Source organism: Trachinotus anak, unplaced genomic scaffold, assembly GCF_046630095.1.
Source record: "Trachinotus anak isolate AG129_WGS33_773 ecotype Australia unplaced genomic scaffold, CSIRO_AGI_Tana_v1 ptg000018l, whole genome shotgun sequence".
Classification (NCBI taxonomy): domain Eukaryota; kingdom Metazoa; phylum Chordata; class Actinopteri; order Carangiformes; family Carangidae; genus Trachinotus; species Trachinotus anak.
In genome coordinates this window covers 8,277,708-8,305,463 of record NW_027273869.1, presented here as the reverse complement: position 1 = coordinate 8,305,463, position 27,756 = coordinate 8,277,708, and the positions used below count along the sequence as shown (strand labels likewise).

The 27,756-nt window shown below is 41.9% G+C and overlaps 1 protein-coding gene across 1 annotated transcript; it reads left to right on the top strand.

Moving 5' to 3' along the window:
* Positions 1–22,833: 22,833 nt before the first annotated feature.
* pim3 (Pim-3 proto-oncogene, serine/threonine kinase) lies at positions 22,834–27,373 on the top strand. Its single transcript, XM_071502264.1, has 6 exons — positions 22,834–23,593; positions 23,798–23,907; positions 24,009–24,059; positions 24,247–24,610; positions 25,486–25,662; positions 26,054–27,373. The coding sequence occupies exons 1-6, from the start codon at positions 23,506–23,508 to the stop codon at positions 26,254–26,256; spliced, it is 993 nt and encodes a 330-aa protein (XP_071358365.1). The 5' UTR covers positions 22,834–23,505; the 3' UTR covers positions 26,257–27,373.
* Positions 27,374–27,756: the final 383 nt, after the last annotated feature.

Genomic DNA, 27,756 nt, shown 5'->3' with positions numbered 1-27,756 from the left:
CCACCATGAGAGGGTTTAAAGTGGGTGGGTGGGTGGGAAGGATTTAAGTAAGTGAATTTAAGTTGTAGTATTTGTTTGCACTGAACTGGTTCATGTACAATGAATCCCAACCCAGTATGAGTTAGTTTGATTCAGTCCATTTTAGTTAAAGATTTCATTCTTAAAGGGGCTGTTTGTAAGTTTTCTCTGTGTTTTCTTGCCTGGAGCCGGTGGTGGTGATTGCTGCTTGACAAGACCTTCGGCAGTTGTTGTATTTATAAGATGAAAGGTTATATAATACGCCCTATGAGCAGTGCTCGTTCTTCAGGGTAAATGGGAGGCTACAGGGGTGCTAGCTGGTTAGCATGCTAACTTCAGTAGAAGAAAAGACGTGATAGAGACAAGAGTTAACGCTGGTGTTGCTTTCTCCTTGAAGATATCATCTTGGTTAATCTGGTGAGATCCATGGTTACTGTGGCAACAGCGACTGCAAAGCAAACCCTCCTTGAGCAGCTATTTTTTCAGAAATACAACTTAAGCGCAAATGATGCGTCTGTTTACAGTGCAGCCAAACAAACTCACATAAAGAAGTTGAACAATAATAATCCTCGGCGGCTTGTTTTGTGCTATCACTCTCTGCAATATTCTATATTGATCTGTCAGGGAAACTGATCAGTGATGTGATAATAGACTTATATTTGAAAAGATTATCGGGTCTGCTATGACAAATACTGATATTGTGTCAGCTAAAATTTAAAACAGTAAGGGTGGATTACATGCATGCATTTTCCAGTGAATCCTGTACAGGAATTTGCTGCTAATGAAAACTACTATATAGAGAGATCAAAGAGTATAAATACACTGAGTGGCCATTGCTGAAAAAAAACCAGACCAAAAATAGTATCAAAAATTTGGTTTGATCTCATGATTTGATTTGATTCAGTTCAGGTTACTCCAAATCTTTGCTTCAGCATTTGCTCTTGAAAAACCCGGTCCAATTTGATTGGATTTGATTCATGTCAGTTCAGCTCAAATCAATTCCGCCTTTGATGCCAGCCAAAGATAGCACTGTTTAGGTTGTGAATTCAAGCTGTGGCACACAGGGGGTCCTTTATACAACACAATCACAGCCTCTGACATGTCCGACACGCCTGTAAAGCGGTTGGTCCATCTGTGTTTGGCCTAGTTCTGATTCACGTTGGTAGAATTCCAGACCCCATTCTCAAAGGGAACGGACAGAGACACACAGTGTGTCTCACCCTGGATAAATGTAGCCATGACATTCAAAGACCTCGTAGTTTGGCTAGTGGATTCACTTTGGCAGGGGCAGGATAATCAGATCCTCCGGCAAACCAACTTCACATGAACACGGTGTTCATTTTAGTGTGGTGGGTTGCATAATAGATATAAATTCAGTCAGCTAAGAAACACACACACCACACAATTTATGATACTCACACACACACACACACACATACGCAGGTATGGGCCTGCCACAGAGTCGAGGGAAAATGCATCAATTGTCATTCTCACCAGAAAAGCCTGACGTCCCTAAACCGCAGAGCAGGTCTCACCCACTGCGCCGGTGTCAGCTTATACAAGGGCATGTGTGTGTGTGTGTTTATACCAGCCACCAACAATCTGGGCTGATTTGGCACAACATGACAGGGAACCTTTTACACCTGAATATGCAAGAAAGGGAGTGGAACCATTAATTAGTTTACATGTGTGCACGAGTATGTGTACAAAAATATGTGAGAGTTATGAGGGAGGAGAGGAGGAGGGGCGGAGCGCTGAATGGTTTCAAAGGCCCGGCGTGTCCTTAAACACAATAATGAGTGTACATGCTGATTTTGCACAAGATATGTGTGAAAAATGCATGTTTCCACTGAGAGTTTTACTGTCTTGTGAACACATTTTTCAAATGGTTGAGGTTTTGGAGCGATTCTTTTTACACTGTGTACAGAAAAATCGCATGTCTGATCAACAAAGGGTTAATATAAAGGTTTGTACATAATATTCATTTTGGAAAAGGAGCAGTTCTGCAACCAGTTTTACCATTGAATTATGTAAACTCAGTTGAAATAAGCTTGGCAACAGTTCAGCTTCCCTTCACTCATTCAGTTATATGCTGCACCTTAGGGATTCATAAAACACCACATAAATCTAAATACTGATCCCACTTGTCAGCTCCCACATAAATCTTTGTGAAAAATTGTCCTCATACAGTTGCAGCTTAATATATTCAGTACAAGTGTCACGTGGAACTGAAAAAGAACTCAGGTCGTGTGTTTAATGTTCACCTGTGTTCACCTGCAGGTAGGACACCCACTCTGTGCCTCACAGCGTGTTTGAGTAAGCGCTACTGCAAATGAATGCGTAACATGAAAGCTGAGCGGTCTGGGCCGGATCGGGGCGGCTGAGTAGGGCATGAATAATGGAAGCAGAAGCAGACGAGCCACGGCTGTAAAAGTTAGCGGTGTCAGTGCGGGCACCTTTTGAGGATGGCCTGGCATTTCAAATTAATTCAAACGCCTCTAAATGTGTGCTTCTGCAGAGTTTTTATCTCTCCGCTCAAACTTCCCAGTTCGATCACAAAAAAGGATGTTATTCCTCTAAACAGCAGCTTAATCCCACTGACATTTGAACGTCGTAGATGAGTTGATCTACAAGGTTTTTGAATCATTGGTGATTTGCATTAGATTCTCAAAGTGTACAGTGGTGTGTCATTGTTGGTAAAGCAATCCTAGTTACAGAACATGAGTCACAGCTCAGCTACTCCATGTTTACCCAGCTTAGGTCAACACTAGACAGGGATATCCCCGGGAATCAGGACACTCCTTGGGCCAACTTCTCTCCACCTTATGGCTTTAGTATCTTCATCTTTATTTATCCTGGGAAGGTTAACTGAGCACACCCTGCGCACTTACTGTAAGCACACAACTACAGCCTGCTAGAGTTCAATCCGAAAAGGAGAACTTTATTTGTAATAGTTTGTACAATATAAAAATCTTAAGAAGAGTCTTTTGCAATTAAACCCCTCTGGTTAAGCATTTTTCACAGTGGTAGTAATGCCATGAATCACACAGGATTATCCCTCAATTAAGTCTAGACATGGGTGGTGGTGAGGACGTGAGTCTTTACCTGGATCTGACCTGGAGCAGAGTTCCTGACGATTTTATAGGACACACCCAAAGCAGGACGCACTCTGGTGAAGGTCCATTTAGTTCCTGTTCTAGAGCTTTCAATCATATGATGTGAGCTTCAACATGACTCCCATTCAGGCTGGCTAAAATAATGGCCAAAAATGAACAAAGTAATAATTTCTACTGATAAATTTGGGTTTTTCATATAAATAAAGTTTGCATTGGTACGTGGGAAAGAGCCATATGTCCGACATGACAAAAGCTTTTACCTTCTCTTTTTACTCAGCTTTTATATGGTGTTTAACCAACTAACTGTCAGCTGTAAATGGAAGCATATAGATCCTTCAATAATGTTACAGACTTGCTTTATTACTGTGAGTTTATTCTTTAGCAGTGAAGGTGGTTACTGACTGAATCAAATTTTCCCCTCAGGGTTTTCTGTAACTGTGTGCACTTGCTGCTGTTCACAGCTAAAAACCTGTACAAACCTGTATATTCAACTCTACTCAGCTGCTGCGGATACGTACATATTTGTTGCCCTCAACACTTCCCATACATGCCAAACTGCTCCGTGCCAGAAAGCGAATTCAGAGCTTGTTTTCCTGTGGATATTACTCCTGATTCCTGCCGCCTTTGAACTTTGGAGAGATTTGCTGCTGCAGTTTGGTTAAGTTTCACAACTTTTGGTGCCCAATAGTGTCAACAACTGGTTTTCAATTTGATTTAAATGCTTTTAATTGCCTCCAGGGATCCAGAATATCTGCATCATGACAACTGGACAAACGGCATCTGCTGATTAAGATGATGTGATATAATTAAAAGCTTTACTAAATAGACCTTGAGGTGCAGGTCATTTCCTCATTTCAGCAAATGCCTACAAATGGTGTATGAACAGAAAGTTTTGGATGGGACTGGTTAATCCTTCTGCCTTGTTGGAAGAAGAAATTGTGTGACTGACTTGGACAAGTGACATATGCTATTTAATTTGAAAGACTTTTTGGGAAAGGCTTGAAGTCAGTTGATTGAATTGCATGCAGGAAATAGAAAAGCATAAATAAGAGAGAAAGCACATGAGAAGGACATTCTTGATTGGGCTTCACCGTTTAGGCTGTAGAGGTAAGAGGTCATCCACATCAAGAGAAGCTGCTGATGCAAAGTAGAGTGCTTCTTTTTCACTTCCTGCCCTGCTTGACCTTTAACCCCCCTGCTGTCTGACATCACGTCTGTCAGTTGATCTTGTGGTTGAGAAGTGATAATTGCTGCGATGCATTGCTGATTTGCTAAGGAGCCGTTTCTTGTGACCAGTTATCACAAAAATAAATGAAGCAAACATGACATTGGAATTTTCCCATTTGCGTCTGTGTGTAATGTTGTCAACAATAACTATTATGGGTCCACTCGAGAGGCAACACGTGACTCCTGTGTCTACAACAGTTATCGTAACCTGCGCGTTCTCCCCATGGTGTTTGTTGCCATATCAGAGCGTGGACTGCATCGTATTGACATTCAACAGAGCTTGTCATGGACACTTGTCAACAGTAGAAGATTCTTGGGAGGGCAACGACCAGAACTGACTCGGGAACACATGAAGGTGTGACCTGGATCTCACTATCATGTAGGCAAAAGGTGATGGGTTGACACACGTCCTTGAGGAAGACCCTGCATGTAACATAGATCTGTGTCTGATCTCACGAGCTATTCTGCCTCTCATCACTTCTCCTGCCCTTTAAATCTTGTGGGGGTTTTTTTTTTTCCCTCCCCTTTCATCTCATTTCTCACCCCTCTCTGTCTCTCTTCTGGTACATTTTGTGCTTTTAGCATGTGAGTACCATTCCCTTGAGGGTGCAGGAGATAGCAGGGGCATGCTATAGCAGTACATTGTCTTCCCCATGACACCATTTTAGATGCTTGGCGTTGTTCCACATTTGTTCACACTTCCACTGCAGGGGCTAATGATAGCAATGAAAGGAGGCTATGGGTTAACACTGAGGGCCAGTTTGTGTTAAGTAACCTGTTATGGATGTTCACAGTGTCTCTATAGATAGAGACGTCAAGAAACTGATATAAATTATGAAGCACATGAGTATGGTTTAACTTAAAGCTGCAGTAGTCGATGTTTTTTTATGTCAACAATGGATAAAATAACTGTGTAATGTCACTCATGCTGACAAACTTACACAAAATTATCACCCGACTCAGCAGCTGCTTTAAGCGTTTTAACATCTTTCGGCTCATTGTTTTGATTTCATGGCCCATGGCAACTTTAATGTTTTGGTTTGGCAACAACATTCATCAGAAACACAACCAAATGTCTGCTTATTGCTTTGTGTCTGCTGAATGTGTAAATAGGCTATTGTCTGCTAACACATTAATCAACGTTTTACTTGAAATTGTTATGATGTTGCAGTTAAAGCTTGCTCAGCGGCTCCCGACTAGCCCCTAAGATTGACTGAAGCAGGTTTAAGGAAAACTAAAGATTTAGCCTAAATATAAGGTAAATGAATGCATTCATCCAGCTGTGTGGGGCCATAGATACCTTTGAGGAGTTTTAGCAATCTACATGCTTTACTTTTCTTTGAATACCTTTAAGCCAACTTGTGACCTAAATTTCCTGAAAATCCTGGCTACAGCCCAGAATCAGGAGTGGAAGGAGTTCAAGGAGTTCAGATAGTAGTTTCAATGAAAAATAGACCATGTGTCAATCATCTGTTGTGCAGCATAAAAAGCTGAACGTTCAGGCCTCTACCTGTGAAAGTGTGATTACTTTAACTTCTATTATGCTTTGTTCAGTTTGGATCGGCCAGAAATACAGAAAGGAGAGGGCCAGGTCAAAAAAAAGGTGAAAAATCTTAACCTTGACTTGCACTGTTAAAAAATAAAAATAAAAAAATAAAAAAAATGAATGAACTGCAGACACATTGATGTTCATTGTGGCTGTTAAATCAATAAAACACAGATGATCAGATGTAACCATATTCAGTTTTTTTTAAGCTCTGACATTTAGTGGAACACGTCGGTATAGACCCTATGAAAGGAACTGATGAGCGTAACCCACGAGTGATGATGCTCAGATGATACTTGGTGACTAGCTCTCATTGTGTAACTCAGGCGCTCAGCATCACATGCAGATGGGGAGTCCAGGATGAGAAAGGCCATGTGCTAATGGCAGAAACACTGAGGCACATGTTTAAAATGCACATGTATGCCAAGAGCCGCACAGACACACACACATGCTGATAAGTGAACGTATGAAGAACCATCACATACTGTACGCTGAAGAGTTCCACTCAGCGATACGCTGAGCCACTTGGGACTTTCACACCTTCTAACATGAACTCTGCAACCCCTTCACGACAGCACCGGGGGACTGAGGACAAAGTCACTGAAAGAGGCATGCAAAGATATAGGGCATATGTGTGTGTGTGTGTGTGTGTGTATTTATCATGTGTGTGGGTATGAGTGTGAGGGAGTGGGGGAAAGAGGTGTTACCATGTTCTGTCACATATGTTCACACCAAGGATATCAGAGGTACCTGGGAGGTTAGCAGTGTCAGAGTCATGCTACATCTCACACACACACACACACACACATACCACAAACGCAGAACAAAGAACACAGATTCCAGTGTTTTTCAGAGCAATATAGACCAGACTGTATGAGCTTCTTCTCTTCACAAACAAATCCAATCCCATTCTTATGAACATGATATCTCAGTAACACCATCAGGGAATTTCTTTGGCAGAATAATCCCCAAGGATGAACTGATTAGATTTTGGTGGACAAAGGTCAAAGGTTAAGGTCACGGTGATCTCACAAAACATGATTTCGGCCTTGTGAATGCAATATCTTGGTAACTCCTCAAGGTTATCCCTTTGGCGCCAACATCCACTGGAACTCAAGGATGAACTGATTAGATTTTGGTGGTCAAAGGCCAAAAGGTTGAGGTTAGTGTGACTTCAAAAAAACACTTTTCAGCCGTAACTCAAGACTTCACACAGCGATTATGATAAAATTTCACAAAAATGCTCAATATTTTACATGACTCTGGATAAACAGGGATGTAATCTGAAACTAGTTTGAGTGGTGGAGACATACAACCACAAGGTGGTAATTCTAGTTTTTCTGGCATCTGATGCATCTCATTTCATTTACTAGAGTTAAAACAATTGCCTATGTGCTCATTTTTTCAGAAGCTTAATAGGCCTGATATTATATTTCATCAAAATGTAATAACATCTGATGAGGTTAGTGAAGGGGCTCTGTATTTAAGGTGAGCCGCGGCATCTCCACTATAAAACATTTCAGAGATCTTGTATTAATGTGTTCCTCCAGACAACAGACTGTATGTAAACCTAATTATCAGATTGTCCTATATTATTCTTATTATTCAAGTGCCATAGTTCACTCATCAGTTATTTAATTAGAGATGAAAAAAAAATTGCATTTTGCAACAACTCTCTTCATATAATTACATTTTGAATATGTATGCGTGAGCAGCCTCGACCAGTGAACTGACAGTAAAGAAATACAATTACATAAAAAGGTCATTAGAGTTCAAAAAAACAAAAAAACAAAAACACTTTTTAGTAGTTTAGTTGATTTTTGTTCATGCCTTTCTTTATGTCATTACATCATTATCAGATATCAGAAATAATGAAAAGAAGTGTAATTCATAAAATAAGAAAAAGAAATGGGTCTTTACATCTTTGGCTATTTTGCTCCGTTGTGCGATAATTTCTCTGATGTATTTAATGAGTCATTTCATGAATTGAATCACGGTGAGAAATGAAGGTGCACTGTAACAGAACGAGGCATATGAATAATATTTCATGAGCTAATTGTGCTTAAAGGGTATTCTCAAACTGGACTTTCCAGTTGCCATTCAACCAAGTCAAATTAGCTCTCCATGTAAATTCGCCTCATTTTCAGTCAGGAAAAAAAAAAAAAAAAATCATAAATGAGCAATTCAGCCATGGTTGGCACTTCCATTTCTGCCTCCAGTCTCTTGGAGGATACATGTTGGATTTTCCCCAGATTGAGGTTTTGTGGGTGATTGAATCATCTGTTTTGTCATTTCATGCTGATTAAAAAGCAGAGTTTCGAGATCCTCCCATTAGTAAGAGAACAACATGTTTTTCTGCAAGTGAACATGAACTCAGCAACATTGGAAACGTGGTACAGTGCTGCTAAGACACTGAATCATTTATCCCTAAATACTGTTCCAAGCAGATGACTTGCTGTGAGCTACACAAATATGATGAAATGTCTGACATTTTGTTTTATCTATATACTATCTTAAAACAAACCATTGGCTAATGCAGCCGGAAAAACTGCAGTAACACAAAACTAAAATGAATTCAGGTCCTTGGAACATTTAGCCTTTTCAGCAAGATTAAGAGTTTCTGTGTTTAAATACCTCAAATGTATCTAGATATATAGACACATACATACACATAATGCTATAGTACTACAAGAGGTCATGTAATGTCTCTGAAAAGTGAAACATGACTCTTTGTCATTGGTTTGGCAACAAGCAATGCAACAGTATGCAAGTCACACCACCTCAACTTAAACATTCGCCTGGCAGAAGCTTATGCAGCAGAGTTTTTGTTGTAACAACAGAAGCTCATTTACAGCTACTGACAAGAAGTGTGTGCTATTTAGCTTCCTCTCGTTCAGCTGAAAGACACCACGGTTCAGATGAACTGAGAGGAAGTGAGCGAGCACTCAGAAATTCATTTTTATTAGTGAAAAAAGTAAATTAATAGTTCAACTTCAAAAAAAAAAAAACAAAAAAAAAAACACAATGTGCCATTTTTCACACTGGTTGTTGTACCAATTAAACAGTGCAGCAGTTACTCGGTGAGCTTTAGAGGTGCCTCTAGGCAGATTTCGTTACCTTTATACAGCACAAGGCTAGCTGCTTCCCCCTGCTTCCAGTATTGGTGCCAAGCTAAACTAAATGGCTTCAAAGATAGCACACAGTCATGAGAGTATCAACCTTCTCATCTAACTCCAAAAAGGTCAAACTACTTCTGTGCATTTGCTTTGTCTTGCAAAAAATGATTGCCAACACACATGTAAGCACCTCCAGGTTGCGCTTGTCAGGTGAGAAAAATGTAATTGCTCTGACTTTTATATGGACTATACAGTGATACTAGTTACATTTCAATGTGAGTTCATCAATATCTTTAATAATAACTTTCCAAAACAGCTGAAAAAGCAGTTAATGTAGTAGGAGATGGACAGTGGTCACATTGTAAACTGATTTTATTGTGAAACACAAGCCTGCACACAAGAAACTGAAAGTGAATTACAAATATATTCAGAGCACAATTAGGCCTGTTTTCCCCTCTTTATACAGTTTCAGTTTCATTTCATCTCAGCTGTCATAATTTTTTCCAGATGTTTTCTATGGAATTCATCAGTTTAGCCTTAGCCCCTAATGTCCACTGACTAACCAGACAGGCCTGAAGGCAGGGGACTTCCAGGGTCCTGCCAGGGTCCCTCCCCTACCCCGCCGACTGGCTGGTGAGGGGGAGGGGAGGCCTGGCCTTTATGGAGCTGAATGGATGAAGAAATCAAAACCTCAACAGGCCCTATTGTGCCAAAGCATCAAAAGGAGCGGTGGCATGGCGGGGGCTTTGATCATGAGGCAAACACGGTGGGGGGGGGGTTAGAGGGAGAGAACACCCCTGCTCATGAGCTCATAAAAAGACACTAACACACAGGTGCAAAGGCATAGTGTGTAAGCGTGTGGACAGGGACATACTGTGCATACACAATCACACTCTCATACATGCATGCATTGTCACACGAAGAGTGCTGTTCACTTTGATGCCCATCTGTGTTTGTACCTGAGGCAAAGTCACATGATCACTCCAGGTAATGTTTCACCATTGAATGCCACTGAAGTCTGGACTGGATTTACCACTGCTGGACTTTGATTGGGTTTGCCATTGTATTTGCCAAATTGAGCACCACACCCAACCATGCTGTGTTTCTGAAAGAACGCCTGAGCAATCATTGGAAAATACCCAGAGTCTGTCGAGATCCTCTCTGCAGTTAGTCTCTGCAGACACTGCCAAAATGCTATCATATTCAACCCAACCTACAGCACAAGAGAAAAGTCACCAAAGGTCAAATTCGTACATTATATTTTTGCAGGGACCAAAGTGGTGGACTGAGAGATAAGTCACGTCAGTAGAATGGTAAAAAATACAATTAGTGAGGAAAATCTGTATTTATAAGTTTATTTGAATATAAATCAAATAATATCTGTTTTTTAAATGTAGTAATAATTTACCTGAAGCAGTCAAAGGGGTGGTCATTGTGCAGTAAGCTCTAGTTTAAGGCTTTGGCCCTTTCCAATTTCTCAGCACCGACTTCCCACCAGCATGGGTGATGTTTCAATAGACCAGCAGAACCCAGCTGCAGCTTATGTCAAATCACTTTGGGTCAGCAATGATTTCGATTACTTTCTCCAGCCTGACACCTTGTTATGGTATTTTCATCAATCAGCTTCCAGCTTCTCCTGCCCTATTTCACGCTGCCTCGCTAATCTGTGCCCACATATACGCTGTTTATGTTGCTGTGTACCGGGTTACTACATTGGAGTCATGGACCAGCGCAGCAGTATTCACTTCTAGCAGGTTTTATTTCAGGGTGTGTGCCAGCATTCAAAATAGATCAACATGGAAGACCTTTAAAATTACAAATCTATTTTTCCACAGTATTTTTCCACAGACTTATAGCAAATGAAGAAGGAGGAGTGTACACAGTTTGAGGACTTCCTGAAACTGACCAGGTGACATTGGATCAAAGAAAGTTTGGTTAATGATTTTACCCATGGAAGAAAGGACAAAATACCTTAAGATAAATGAGACACTTTGTACTAAAATGAGTGTGTGACCTAGTTCAGTTCAGTTTTAGGTAAGGAGTCCTGCTCAGCGGTGTCCACAGAGCGACCTGCTCTGAGGCCCCGGTCACATGTGGCAGAGTTCCCAGTGGAAAAAGATCAGAGGGAGAGGTGGACCATCCATCGGCAAGCAGGCGGTCACCTTGGAGCACTAACCTCAGAGTGGTCAAACAGCGGAAAGTCACAGCCTATCTTAATCAGGGGTTAATTCTGTGTTCAGATAAGAGATTAAAGGCAGCAAACCTACAGTTCAAATAACCATATGTTTTTCAAAACACACTCCACTACTGCCACTTTGTTATTAAGACTAGATTTGATCACTCAAACCTGCATGAAAATCGCTGAAACTTATGTTTCATCATCTAAAAAAGCAAAGACATTCCCAGTATTTTTTCCTCTTTGAAGCTTCCTCATGACTTAGTAAAAAAATGCTATAACCATAAATAGTGTAAACCAAATTTAGACATTTGCTATTACAAGAGAACATTATTGTTCACACTGTAAACCACTGAGACACATTAACAAGATATGCAATTTGCCAAAATTACAAATCTAAGAAAATGTGTCCTGTTAAACAGATACCTCAGCAGAAACTACTGTTTACCTGTTTACCAAATTAACAGATACTATTGCTACTAAATGGGTGACGGGACAACGACACCAGCTCAGGTCTTTGGGTAAAGGTTTGGTGTTTCCCCAACTTTAAGGAAGATAAAGTTTTGATAATGAGATAGGATTGTTGACCCTTCAGCAAAAACAATTATGAGACCTACTCCCCTTTCTGAGCCCCTCTCCTCTCCTAATACTTCCCTAAAAGCAGGTTTATACGTATTTCAGTCAGTTAAATGTTACTAAGACTGTACTTGTATTTGTTCCTCAATTACAGCTACAATTCCTTGATGAAACAATACAAAAACATTCATCTCCCGTGTAGATATTATTGTCTTTTGATATATGAAAGGTAAGGACCAGACTCACTGTCTATACTGGAACTCGTGGCAGTCGGTGGACTGTTTTTGCTGGTTCATGTTCAAAATGGAAAAGTGGATGGAGAAATGTGAGTTGGGGACTATTTACACACCAGCACAGTGTTGATGAAGGACAAACATAGCTCGTGAAAGTCAAGGTGTTCTCCCTGTTATGGAGAGTTTTTGCGATAACCTTAATCATAGTTTCCTAATCAGCTGAAAGGGGACAGGGGCCTCTGGAAATAGTTGGCCCCAGCCAATGTGGTCACACCGCCCCACTGGTTTTGGTGTGTTTGTGTGAGCTGGGTCTGTGTGTGTATATGTTCATGTTCGCATGCAAATGCAGAAATGTGTGTGTGTGTGTGTGTGTGTGTGTGTGTGTCTGTGCATGTGTGTGTGTTCTGGGGTCTTGGACAAACAAAGGCAGGGGTTCTGTTGACGAACCAATTAAAAAGCAGGAAGAATGGGGGAGGACAAACAGGCCCAGCATGCTTTGCCCATCACTCAAATTGGAGATGGCAAGTGGAGTAAAAACAATCAGGTTGTTATGAAGCTCTTTCGTGTCGGTAGGTACAGTTAACAAGTGTTCCAGGAAGATCTTAAACAAATTATCAGCTGTGCATCCATGTATGGAAATAACTTAACTGTTTTATCTGTTATTTATTCACTCCTATTCATTCCGGCCTCAGTTCCAGAGAAACCATATTTAATTTGGAAAAACACTTCCTTTTAGTGTCAGGCAATATGGAGAGTGTTTCTAGCACTTGAATTTGTTCTTTATTCTGTGTTCTGTTTGCTTGCAACTTGAGTTCTCTCCAGGAGCACACTCAACAAAGCATGCACTTAATTTGTGTTGTTACACCATATCCAATGAACACCCTTTGCTGTGCCTGAATTTCACTATGTGGATTTTTGGCCATTTTAACGCCAATGTTACCTCAAGCCATCAGGCTATTTCCTATTTTGGTGTCTAACATAACATGGTTAAAATGCTGAAATTGTTGATTTTATGAAATAAAAACCAAAACTGTTGATGTGTGATTTTTGGAAATACCTGGAAAACATGATCAGGAAATTTAAGGTACTTTTAGTGGAATTACTGAAAAAGTATAGTATTACAAACAAAAAAGTATTGCTGTGATAAAAGTAATATCTTTGGTCTCTCACATTAAAATCCACCGTTATGTTGACCATCCAGCCAGATCTCGCCCTTTTGTTCTGTAATTTTAACATAAGCATATGTCATTTTGGGGCATTAGCTGAAGTAATTCATGCTGTCTCACACTACTGCTAGATATCGCTAACCAATAAAAAAGAACTATGGGTTGTAATAAGCTAAGATAGTTATCAGCACAAAAGACCAAATTACGGGAGGGCCATCTAATTAACTCACAAGCAGCCATTGCCAGTAATACCAATATAAAGACATGGAATGGGAGTTTCTCATGTTGTTTGAATAAAGCTGTGTTGTTGACTTCCCAGTACTTGAGAATGAGAGACAGAGTAATTGCTGATCAAGACAGCATGCAATTGCATCTTCCCTGGCTGTTATGAGCCTATACATTCTTTCAATACAGTACGTTAGATGCTCTGAAAATGCAAACAAGAATGCTGCCACATATTCTGTATACAGGGATCTGTAGGAGGAGAAGAAGAAGAAGAAGAAAGAGCATGGCAATAAAAAGAGAAGTGGGGGGGGGGGGGGGGGGGGCTTCTACTCACAGGTGTTTCTTTCCTTTGAAGAGGGGATTCCTCCCTTGCCTTTAAGGAAGAAAATAATTAACACCTTTGCGGTTGCCATGCCAACACGCAGTCTCTCACTCTGCTCTCAGCTGTGAGCATTCCTGGCCGTAATTACCCACAGTTCAAGGGCCCTCCATAATTACCCACAATCCCTCTGCACTTCCATCTGAGAAGGAGACTGAGGTATGAGGAACAGAGAGGCACTGGCAGTTATTTGCATATTCTGCCTTGTAAGACGACGCATAGCTTTGAAAGGTCACATGTGTTCAACAGAGGGCATGGCAGAGTCACTGCGAGCCTTAACATGACATTTGCATTCACGATTCATACTAGTTTCTTTGCTCTTTCTCTTTTTTATCCCCCCAGCTACTCGCTGTCTCACCTTCCATTCAAAACTGCATTCAATTTATGTCGCTTTTTAAATTTGATCAAAATTACCATGAACTGGGGATGAGTTTCTTCTTATGGGAAACTTCTTGAGAGCCAACATCATGTCACGTTCCGTTCTGGACAATTTAAACCCCAATTATCCATATTGAACTAGTGTTTATTTATATATGAAGATAAAGGCACTACTTTCTCCCGGGGATCTATAGTGGTTGATACTTCGTGTGCCTCTGCATTCAGCAAACGGCCAAGAAGGAATCCCAGTAATTATTTCCTCAGAAGATATGTACAAAGAAGTGCTAATTATCTTGCTCACATATATTTACATGAATAATTGGCATTCAACAAATACACATCTGGTCATTTTTCTTTGATCATTAAACAATGCTGCCATATTGTCTTTACCCATTACCCACAGTAAACATTTGAAGACTTTCCTAGAGCATCATCATCAGCTTCACATGATGATTAAATTACACATGCCAATATTGACACATGAGAAGAAAGCTTATTATATTCACAGGAAATAATTGGACATGTTGCATATAATTATTCAATAAGCAGCCTGTGTTACCTTCGACAGGCACAGGCTTCCAATGGGGAAGTTGTGATTACAACGCAAAAGCTAACCAATTACGACAGAGGACTGGAGTCTTGTATTTCAAACTGCTGAGCGTGCAAAGCCTATTGACATGCAATTAGTCGGGCCATCATTAGGAGGCATTTCATCGCTGACGCGTCTCGATTAATTCTCATTACCTCCCTATTTGTGTGTGTGTGTGTGTGTGGTCTGGCAAGGATGGGACAGAATGGAGCGTGACTTTTCAATGCAGAGGGGTCATTATGTTAATCAGTATCATTACTGAGACCCAAAAGACCCAAGTGGAGTATTTTTATAGACAAGGACCCCCTTCTGTCCCTTTTTCCTTTGGAGATTTCTCAGATGCTGTCGGTTCCTTTAAAGGGCCACTCCACCAATTTTACACGTGAACTTCATTTCACTCAACCTGAGGAGCATTACACAGCAGGAAACTCAGATAACTGTTCTATAATGTCTTCTGCAGCTCTGAAGAGAGCTTACAAAAATAAAAAAAATAAAAAAATAAAAATTACCCTGATGATGTCATCAGGGTCGTCTTGGCTTGGGCATGAGACTTTTTAAGAGGAAGCATTTGTAATAACCAGGAGGCCTGGGGTTTAGAAGAGTATTTAAGGTCTTCTAGTTTTAATCTGTTTGTTGTGAGTCCCTCAACATTACGGAGATTCAATACTAAATTGCTGCAGTAGTCCTTTAAATCCATGAAAGCAGAGACGCCATTTTTTCCATATAAGGAACTTTAAGTGAAAATCAAGCATTCTTTTTATTTAAATCCTCATTTCTTCTTTCTGCACACACACTAACAGGGAACTGACCCGGTAGTCTGTAAGAGGCTATACCTCCTCCCTTGCTTTGGAAGGTAGTGGTAATGAGCTGCCAATCACATTCCCACCTTACATCTTTTAATTACCCTGATCATGTAAACCCGAACAGAGCCAATTTGAGCATTAGAGTTTGAAGACCTGATAATGCGGACTCCAATCTCTATTCTCCAGTCACCGCTTAGTTCATTTCAGTGTGGGCGCTCAGGTGTGAAGGATTTAAGCGTTGGGGGCGGGGCAGTGGGGGATCTTTTTATTGTGCTGGTGTCATAGGTGTCGTGGCGAGGGGGTCTGCAGCTGCTTTGCACACTATTGTCACCGTGTCATAACATCAGGACCTATGGATTAGGGCCTCCTGAGGGTTAAATTTCTGCACAATGTGTCTCCGCAGTGACATGTGGCTATTAGCCACGCTCGTGAATAAATAATGATGTGATCACAGCAAAGATAGAAGATGAAACATAAACACACAATGAGCCAGACATAGCTTTTATGTATTGATGAGCAGTTTGTGTGTTTATACTGTATGCGTGTCAGGCTTCATGCACATGCATCTTTGCACATAGACACGTTTTCTTCTGAATCGCTGTGTGATTCTAAAATGTGTGCTCGTGTGTGCGTGGGCACAGACTGCTGACCAGGCAGCCTGTGCCACAGCTTGGGCCCTCACAGACACACAGTCAGCACAATGCCTGTCACAGCGGCAAGCCAATCAGATCGCTCGGAGCGCGGGCCAAAGGGCAGACAGGAGCCAATTGTCGTGACAGGATCCTCTGTGCAGTGGCATGACTGGTGGCTCAACAGTTGTTTATAACACCTGCAGATAGTTCTGACTCATACTGACGGTTGCTGATATATTTTCTTTGTTGTTAAATGAAATATAGTATCAAAGGAATCAGCCTTTTTAGCTATAAACATGCTGGGATAAATTTTTCATCACCTGGCTGTCTGCTAAAGACAGGAAGGTGCACCATCACAACTTTAATTTAATCTCTATGCTTAGTAAAGGCAGGAATATGAAATTAAAACAACAGAGGTCATGAGTCAAAGCCCACCCCCCGACTCCCTGACACAAGCCTAAATTCTGAGTCAGCCGCACCCCCTTATTATTATTGCTGATCTAAAGGTAGTCAAATGTGAGTAATACTGGAATTAGATTAAAAAATGCTGTCCATGTTACTAAAACACCCAAAAACCCCAAATGAAATACTGAGATCGCAACCTTAGTGTCCTGAATGGTAGCTATGCAGCTAAAGCAAATTTAAGTCACATTCACAGTAATACCAGTAGACATGGATTTCTAAGCAGGAAATGTCTTCCACAGCTTATTGTGCAACCTTTTCACCCAATATTCCAAATATTCCAAAAGTCTTATTTACTGTACAAAATGTTCACTGTTCATTTGCTATGGCTAATCATGATAAACTGTTCTAGTGCATTTTGGTTCTACACTGCCCTTGAGTATTTCTATTAGTGTCGAAGCTCGTCTTTGGTCGGTATCAAAATCTCTAAACTGATTGTACAAAAACACCAAGGACAGTGACCTGATATTGAACTGCAGCCTTTCGCACAACCCCCGTCTTATTTGACTGAATTCATTTAAAAAAACATTCATTTGTTTCTTTTTTTTCCCCTTCCCCTCCTTTGAGATTGGTGCATATTAAAAAATGAGACATCAGTTAAGGGATAATGCTTTTTACCTGGACTCATCTCATTAGAGTGAAAATGTAACTAGCTCTTACATTCTGAACATGCAGGGTACAATCTGAGCTCCCTGGACCATCTCTGGCCCCGCTGCCCTCCCCTCCAGGGGCCATGGGCCTGGGGGATTTAAGGCTTTGGTCTCAGTATCCTCTTAAGACAGGGATGGGCAGTTAAATGGATCAAGTCACTGAAGGGAAGTGGAGCACTTAGCTGAAACTTTCATGTATACAGTATGAGGATGGTATATATGCCAGCTCTGCTGCTGAGGATTAACTACCAACACAGCTGCTTGGGGGGAGGATTTCTAAAACAGTTTGAGCAATAGACTTCGAAAGTGATTACTGACTGGTAAATAACAATCTCTTAATAGGGATAAGAGGTGAAAACTCCATTTGGAATGTAAACCATTTGTGTCAACTGTTAAGTAAAACTCTCAATGTTGCTTTGATAGCTAAAATTGCATCCATGTGGTTGCCTAAGGAGACCCCCATTAGAGGGAAAGCGGTGAAAACATGGCACCTGTTTTGAATTTTGCCATCAAAACTGTGCTAATCTTTCTGACTGCAAAATGTTTTACTGCCTTAGTTCTGGGTTGGGCAACATGCCAGCGTTTTTACATGGTATACTTCAAGGCCAACGCAAACCCAAAACCTGAACTAATGCAATAAAAGCTTGTTCCTATCCAAATGATCAAATGGGATTTGTTTTTATGAAATCTCCTACACTAGCCCTGCAGCCTGTTCTGTCCCGTCCTGCAGTAGCTATTTATGTAAACACTTACACACACGCCCAATAGACACTGACCGTGTGCACACGCAGGAGATGGAGAGTTGAGACACGAATGAGCTCGGCTAATATGGATGTTTTGTGATAAAAAAAAATCAAAAAACCTGCTATTACAAAAGAGGTTTGGTAACAGAGAAGAGTGCGTTTGCATGCGTGAATGTGTACTTGAATGGTTTTGCGTCAGCACAGTGTGCGTGTGTGTGTCTGTGTTATTTGCCAGTCATAGTAGTTTCACTGAGGCCATCAGTAAGCTGGCACATCAGCTGCCTGAGTCACATCAAAAAGAATAACCACTTAACACCAGTGACATATTAGATTATATGTTAGGATTCCTTTTTACCAAAATTAAATCAGGCACAAAAAGCACAGAACCACTACAGAAGTGTCCTCCTTTGACTTTTTGGCTGGCTAGTGGTACACATAAATACACACACACACCCACATATACACTCCAGTTTGACCCTGATCTATAACTCTCTGTGTTGAAACAGGGGTAAATATCCATCTGAACATTAACAGAAGCAGCATATCCTCTCTATATTATCAAGGAAAACATGGGAAGTGTGAAAGTGAAGGTGTGAGGGAATGTGTAGAAAGAGCTAATGAACAGTTATGCAATGTGGCTGCCAGATTACCGGGCTGACTAGGGACCTGACATTGTTACATAATGCTGAGTCCAGACAGTAATCCATATAGCAACCTGGCTGGCATGCAGCACACATGACTAGTAGCCTTAACCTGTCCTGGACAGGGTTAGTCCAGTGGCAGGAGAAATACACAAAGGAATATTAGAAATATGTTTGGATTTTGATATGTATATTCTCAATGTATTTTACTGCCTTTAGATATTCCACTGAAGGCCTGGTCACATTAGAAAGTGGCAAAAACAGAAGAAACTCCACATGTAGTGACTACTCATCAGGCTAGTAAATGAAGTACTGCAGCTATAAGGTAACTGAGACCAGAGGCTGGGACATGCTAGTGCTAGTCACAATAGCTTACCTAGCTTCTTATTTTAACGTGCTGTGCCTTTTATTCCCATAAGGGTCTTGGGTTTCCATTCAATAAAGACTTTTATTGTGGAGAGGAAAAAAAAACCCTGCAAGCTGTCAGTTAGTAAGCTTGTTAGCTCTGTCGCTAAGACAGACATTGATTGGCAGTTTATTTAGCTTACAGGAGCTACATGTAGGTTTTTGCTATTGCTACATAGCCAACATTAGCATTAGCAGCTGTTTACTTGCCAGCTAAGAAATTCAGTATCAAACTTCATTTCTTTACTCGCCAAGAGCTGTTATCATCGGAGGGAAGCAGCAGCAATGTTGACTCTTGTTTTCCTTCTATTCTCATCACCTCTTTTATTCTACTTAAGTTAGCATGCTAACCAGCTAGCCTACTATTTGTGGGCCAAACTTTATCAGAGTTAAACTTTTAAATGCAGGTGAAAGCCTCAAATAGTCATTCACTTTCTGTGATGGCACAAAACAAATGTTTGTATAAAACTGTACAACTGTACAATTTTCATGTATACACACAAGGCTTCTGGAAGACCATTTTGATGCACAATGCATCCTTACACAAGGATGCCGCTGCAGTAAACATGCCTGCAGAGAACATAAAGCATGTATATCCCGCACACATGTTGAGGAATCAATCCCCAGCACGAGGCTTGGCAAATTCAGGCCCTCAGATTTCCCTGGCAGAGAGTACCAGCTCAACCAAGCTGGATCAATTTCAATCAGCGGCTTACCAAAATGATGTGGCTGCCACCGTACTGCCATGTTGGGGCTAAAAATAACCTTGGCCGACCCCGAGGTTCTGATGTGGCCACGTACCCTCTGGTGAGTCTGGTTTTAAGTGTCCCCAATGAAATCCATTAAATTACAGATGCAAACGCAGCCGTACCCCTTATCAAAACTATTTCAGCTCGCTGACACAGTTTACTAAGGCAGTAATTAGAGCAAAGGAAAACGGGAGGCATCCCAGGCACGCGGAGAAAAAGAGAGACACGGCGAAAATGAAGAAATAGGAGAGAGAAAGAGGAGGAGGGTGGACAGTGACAGCTCATCAGTCGGCCACAAGCCATTTCTCTTTTGCTCCCTCTGCTCCCTCCCTTCATCGTTTTCTCTGCATCCACAGATCAAAGGATCGGTGAACATAAATAAAGGCCCTGATGATAATTTCCCATGAGAGCGGTGAACAACTGCATAGCACGCGTTCATATGAGGCCGTGGTAAAACAGCTGTCTGTGCTTCTGCTGTCAGCATGCCTGGTTGGCCAAGTGCCTGGCTGCCTCACTCACTCCTGAACTGCCAAGAGAGAAAAAACATTATAACAATCATGAATAGTTCATAACTTTGCAGGTCCTTGTTGAGGGCAAAGCCTAGGAAAAGCAGGAGCTATCTATACATATAATATTCTCGAATACTTGGGAGTGAGAGATCTATACTGCGTGTTTAATGCATAATGTAGTGAGGTATACTTTAGAGAGGTTGCCTAAGGTGCAATGTAGGGGGTGTGTACGGTAGAGAGAGAGGTATGAGCTTTATTTCACCTCATCAAACAAAACTATTATGTTCCAGTTAGTCGTAGTTATAGTAGTTTTGTTTAGCAGCGCCTCATTAAGCTCTGATAAAGTGAGCAAAGAGTAATGATGATTATTTTTATCCTGCCATAGTATCTTTTTCATACCCATTATCAAGTAACTGCTGCAAGCCGACCGAGCATCCACTACGTGAAAGGCAGTAAACATCGTGAACAGGACACCGATGTATCACGGGACTGACTCTCAGTATCATTTCAGCCGCTATACCTTTGCCCTATCCACTCCACCTCCATTTGCACACTTGCATTGAGGACATGCCATACTGAATGCCATCCTGAATATTATTTTGGTCCACCTGTGGCATCTGCTTCTGGTGGAGAATGGCAAGTGCACACCATTTTTTATAGCTTTCTCTGTGATACAGAGTCCTCCTCACTCTGCAAGTGTGACTTCACGTGGAGTGACACTTCACATAGAAATGCAAATGAGGAGAGACCTTTCTTTTTTTTCTTTTTTTTTTTTTTTTGGTAAGAGCTTTAGACATAAAAACTCATTCAAGCTCACAACTGCAGCCAATTTACTATTTCTAATTCACTTGAGGTTGATCTGTTTGCTCTGTGGGAGGAAACACACAGCAATACTAACAAGTTTCACATGGAAATTCTGCAAGATATTTGGCTTTTGACAGGACTGTGAAGTTTAAAAAAAAAAAAAAAGCGTTACTTCAAAGAGCTACAGTTTTACAAGCAATTACTAATAACAACTGTATGGGTCAGAGCTGCAGTTCCTCTGAAAATAAACCCATGACCACAGAATGATCATGCAGAAGGGGTGCAAGGTGCTCCTGCAGGGAATAGACTGTTGCTAACACTGGTGCGGGGCTGAACGCATTTTCTTTGAAGCATAATTCCATGAATGCATTGAACTCTTTGTTGTTTATGCTAATGTTTTATAAGATAAAAGCAAATCAACCTTTGAGGTTCTTCCATATGCCCCCTCACAGTCTGCATGTACACGGTACTATATCCCTTAAAATGCAAATACAGTATATCTGCTCTCTTGACACAGTTTCTTTAGCGCAACACAAAACTTTGTACTTTGACAATGTACTAGAAACACAAAGCTGTGTACATTATCATATGGTGAATATAGAGCCTCACTGCGGGTTAGCCCACAGGCTGTTATGTGCTGCCTGTGTGTGTGTGTGTGTTAACATTTACATAACTTGGCAGGACTATAGCAAGATAAAGTTCCCTGGAACTCTCAGCTGCTTCTGTTTGGTTAGTGGTCACACACACACACACACACACATATACACACACACACATATACACATACATGCACACATGGGCTATCAAAGGTAGCAGAAGATAAAAAGTGGAAAGTTCATCGAGACCCAAGGTCACGGTATATGTGTGACAGTAAAACTGGAAAGTTTACCTCCTGAAAGGGGACAGCTGGCTCCACAAACCTTGGCCGTCTGATTGGGCTTTCATGTGCTATTCTTGTTATCATGACATTACGCTGTTTTGTTTTCATGCTCATGTCAGCGCATGTCAGTGTCACAGCGCTCTCACCTATCATCGTTATGTATCATCCTTCAAATAGTGATTATGTGTAATGTAGCCTGTTGATGTGCCATCTCATCATTCAATTTTGGGACCATAACGCCGTGTGTTCGATCATGTTCTGGGGTCATTGATAAATTTAGACGTGTCAGGCTCATTAAACTTGGTTAACTGAATGTTAAACAAAAAATATAGACTGTCACTGTATGAATATACTAGTTTTCTTTTTTTTTTTTTTACATAGGCTATTTTAAATAAACATTGATCTCAAGTGTGTGACAATGCTCATTTTAAGTATTAGGGATTGTAAACCAAAAAAAAAAACAAACAAAAAAAAGAAAGCATAACTGAGTTTAAGTACACACTTCATAACTGGGAGAAAATTGTAAAATGTAGTCAGCCGATTGTGGTGAAATATAGTATAAACTGTCCCCTCCAACCATAAACTGTGTGTGTGTGTGTGTGTGTTTCTGACTTCAGGGCTGCGGAGGAGGGAGAGAGGGGGGGGCTCAATATTGCCGCCACGTGCGCTCAAATGCCTGCTTTACTAAAAAAACTTTGCCCGGATTGGTGCAGATACGAAACACGGTATTTATATACGACATCCAATTGGTCGCAGCCTCCGAGTCGATAGTGAACACAGCGCAAAGCTCCCAGACAAGAGATTCTTGGGCGTCTAGTACTATGAGAAAGTAGTGCGCGGTGAAAAAAATCATCATTTCGATGATATTTTGGAGTAAAGGCGTGATAGAATTATAGCACGTGCCAGGAAGTTTTATTTAAATGCGTATCAAGTTAAAAAAAAAAAAAAAAAAAAGACAATTTCACGTTGGAATTAAACAGAAGTGTCGACTTGTATTGGTTGGCGGAGGGATACCACCATCCCACTGCGCGTCAAAATATTGGCTCGGGAAGACCGCGCCAAAGCTCAGACAGCGGCCACTCTTCGGGATAACTACACACTGCGGAGGGCCTTTAAACGCACTGCACGGTCGACACGGCTACCATACACATCGGAGTGCTCGGTTGTTGTTGTTGTTTTTTTTTTTTTAATATCTAAGAGGACTGTTTTTCGTCGGAGGTGCTTGACTCAAGACACAGAAGTCAGATTTCATGCCGGTTTTCGGGAAGCGGTGCGCGGCTTCACGGTCGTGACACGACTCTGACGGGCGCGGTGCGGCGGAGTTGGCGCACTGCTGGGCTGGATATATTACTCTCCTGCAGCCGAGACGGTCCGCACCACCTTTTAAACTGCGCCTGAATCCACCTCTCCTCTCACCACACCTGTTCTTTTGACTCTCAGCGGGGGGGTAGGAATCGTCTGCGCCGGCTCCTCAGCTCGAATATGTTGCTGTCAAAGTTTGGTTCATTTTCGCACATTTGCAATCCTTCAAGCATGGACCATCTACCAGTGAAAATACAGCTCCAACCAGGTAGGTTACCGTCCCTTATATTGCATTTTTTTTTTATTTAAAAAATGATGAGAAGTGGTTTGTGAAATTTTTATTTATTTATTTATTTATTTATTTTTTTACCCCGCTCGGTTAATTCAGAGCGAGCCTCCACCATCGCAGCTAGTAAATGACTTGTTGTGGAAATATTGCCCTCACCTTAACGCGACTCGCGTTTACTTGCAGTCAAAGTGGAAAAGGAGCCTTTCGAGAAGGTTTACCAGGTGGGATCCGTGCTGGGCAGCGGAGGGTTTGGGACCGTGTACGCCGGCAGCCGGATCTCCGATGGCGCGCCGGTAAGACCGCGGACGGGGGACGGGGGTCTGTGTTTTGATCTGACATGTGGCGCCGGGGATGTGATCTCTGAGGCATTTGCTTATGTTTTTTTTTTTTTCAGGTTGCTGTGAAACATGTTGCAAAAGACAGGGTGACCGAGTGGGGCACAATTGTAAGTAGTCTTCCCCGATGTGTGTATGGTTTGTTTTGGTCCCCCCCCCTCTCTCTCTCTCTCTCTCTCTCTCTATCTCCCGTGCACGGCTGCTGCAGGGTGGGGGTGGTGTGTTGTTAAAGGGAGAATGGCTGTGTTTTACCCCCGCGTCTTTATTATTAACCCCCCCCCCCTCTTTCTGTTGCAGAGTGGAGCCATGGTGCCTTTGGAGATCCTGCTGCTGAAGAAGGTCAGCTCGTCTTTTCGCGGAGTTATCAAATTGCTGGATTATTACGAGCGGGCGGACGGCTGGCTGATCGTGATGGAGAGGCCGGAGCTCGTCAAGGACCTTTTCGACTTCATCACCGAGAAGGGCGCCCTGGACGAGGACACCGCTCGGGGCTTTTTCCGCCAGGTTTTGGAGGCGGTCAGACACTGCTACAGCTGCGGTGTAGTTCACAGAGACATCAAAGATGAAAACCTGCTTGTGGACCTCCGCACCGGGGAGCTCAAGCTTATTGACTTTGGCTCAGGGGCGATTCTCAAGGACACAGTCTACACCGATTTCGATGGTAAGCAGTCGCCGCCACCCTCTTCCTGTTGTGTCAATCAATGCTTTAAGATGTTTCGGTGCTGGATCTGTAATTAGTTTTTATGAAAACATATCCGTGTGGGCTGGGTTGTGTTTGCCCTTGATGCTCCGCTGGGCTATATTCAGACATGGAGGCGTTCACGATGCTGTGACGCAGTGGTCTGTTTTTGGTCCAGGGTTTTCCTCGCCCGGGGTCTGGCGGCTTTATCATGATCACGGATGTAAATCGATGCTGCCAAATGAAAATCTTCCAGCATTTGAATGTATGACTCGTATGTTATGGATTCACAGATGGAGTCACAGATGTGACTCACACTTGATTAATCCCACTGGTGTCTGCTTTTTTATCTCTGATGCATCCCGGTCCTGTGAGCTGGAGTGTACTTTTATGTTTCCGGTTGTTATGTTGTTTAGTGAAGCTGGAGTCACAGTCACAGGTTGTGGGTATTAGGTCAGTGCCACGTAACATCTGTTTGTTGTGAAACCCGAGTCGGTGGTTCACGTGATGGGCTCACATTGCCTTTTTTTTTTTTTTTTTTTTTTTTTTTTGTTTGGTATCCAAGTTCCTCCTTCCAGGAGGGAGGGGGCAGGAAAGGAAAGGAGGGAGGGAGGGAGTAGACGCAGGCAGGTCACCCAGTTTGTGTTTTGTGGCTGAGGGAAGATGGAAAGCATTTCTACTATGACTCAGCCACTTTAGACTCAGACACATTAATTATTTTCTTTTTTTTCACTCAGAGTCTCTTTGCTGTTACAATATTTTGAGCAATGGTGTTCTTACACAAACTCTTACAGCCAGCTTTCACACAAGCTCACCATCACCTCTTCCTCTCTCTCTCTCTTATCTCCCATTTTCAGGTACAAGAGTGTACAGCCCACCAGAGTGGATCCGCTTCCACAGATACCATGGTCGCTCGGCGACGGTGTGGTCGCTAGGTGTGCTGCTGTATGACATGGTGTGTGGAGACATCCCCTTTGAGCAGGATGAGGAGATCCTCAGAGGGAGACTGTACTTCAGGAGGAGGATTTCAGCCGGTAAGTCGACCACAACAACACACATCACTGTTGCCCTCTAGCCACAGCAGCTGGTACAGCCCCACATCCACTTCCCAGTTTGACTGTTATGAATCAGTTTGATAATGGATTACTAGCTGAAATGGCTGGTAGACAGATTGGTCAACCCTGAGTAAAACTGAGGTTTTGTTTTTTACAATTTCCTTCAGTACATTTTGTGTAACAGGCCTAGTAACTCCAGAGAGGTAACTCAATAAAAGGATGTGTGCTCTCTTATCATTGGCTGACTGTGCCGCCTACACATCAGGATACTGCACATCCATACAAACTGAATCACATGCTGTGCAGCTACATGGTTCCTAGTAATTTCACAGCCTCTTATCCTCAATACCATTTTTGTCCCTTCCTCCAGAGTGCCAGCAGCTGATCAAATGGTGCCTGGCCCTGAGGCCTTCAGACAGACCCACCCTGGAGCAGATTTGCGACCACCCTTGGATGAGGGCGACGACCGAGTCGCCCAAGTCACCAGAGGAGCCGGTCGCCGGTGACATCCGCCTCAGGACCATCGACACAGACTCTTCTTCAAGCACAAGCTCGAGCAAGGAGAGCCTCTGAGGATGGCTCTGATGGACTGAAAAGACTTTTCTGGGGAAAGAAGGGGTGGGGATGGAGGGAGTGATATGGACTTGAGGCCAGCAGCCTGTAGCCCAAATGACCCATCAGTGGCTGGGCGCTTGACTCCACTGGTCCGGCAAGAAAAATGTACTTTAATGTTCCTCTTTTTGTAGGGAATTTCTAATTTATTACTATTTGTTCTTCCTTATCTTATTTCCCCCCTCCCCTCTTTTATTTTTCTTTCAGTTGACTATTCTTGTTTCCTTAATGGGAGACATTTTGCTGTTTGGACGGTCTTACCAGCACTATTTATTCCACCCTTCCCCCTTTTTAACTTTATTTTACTTGTTTTGTTACTAGGCTGGTATATGCAGCTGGCAAGGCCCTCCTATTCAGACATGGCTGCTCTCATAGAGCTTGGAGAAAAACCTTTTTATTTAAATGTTTTAATTTTGATTTTGGAGTGCCTTTTTTTGGAAAGCTGCTTTTCTGGGGGCTTTCGTCAACAACTCTGTTTTATGGAGCCTGGCCTGGCGGTTAAGTTGCCTGTGCTGTGATGGAAGGAGGGGTTTGGGCTGTTTTTTTTTTGTTTTGTTTTGTTTTTTTTATTTTATTTTTTATTTTTATTTAAAATTTTTTCCCCCTCCTCTCCATCACTGTAAGCCAACCAGCCCCAGCCAAGAGGCTAAGATAGCATTAGATAGGAGAGAAGGAGGTGGGGGCTCTTCCTGACAATGGAATACTTGAAACACTTGACTCAACTCTGTGTCGCTCTCTTTAACGCTGCTCACTCACTCTATAGCCTGAACAGGTGTTTGGAAACTGGATCCTGTCTTTTCTGAATGTCTACAAAATGTCAACACACACACACCTCCTCCCCCCCACCACCTTTCTCTCCCTCTCTTCTCCACATGCCTGTTGCGGGCTGCATGGCCCCCACTTCAACTTATCTTTTCTTTTTGCTTCCCCCCGTCTCACTGCTTAACACTACATGGCCCCCACCCCTGACCTCCCTCAGGGTTTGGGGTGTGAAATGCACAATCAATGCAATATTCATGGACTCAATTATGTTTTTTTTTTTTGTGTTTTTCTTTTTTTTTTTTTTTTTTTTTTTTTATTCAACAAATATTGTACAGCGTGTTTTTTTTTTTTCTTTCTCTTTTTGTGTGTGTAATTTTTTTTTCTCCCCTTTGCATTAATTTATTTGTAAACATGTAGACATTCCACACTCTGTGGCTATTTATTTATTTATTGTCTATGCTTAAAATCCCCTCTAAAAATTGCATATCCTTCTTGGCCTTTGGTTTGCATTCCTATAACTTATTTCTATATTTCAACTTTTTTTTTTTTTTTTTTAATTTTAGATGTGGAGGATGCACTGAAGCAGTTGTCGATGTAAAGCAGAATAAAACAAGTTTACTTAAATTTGAAAAGAGCTTTGAATGTTATTTAAGTACTTTAAGAAAAAGTCTGTTGGTAGTGTCAAATGGCTAAGTATCA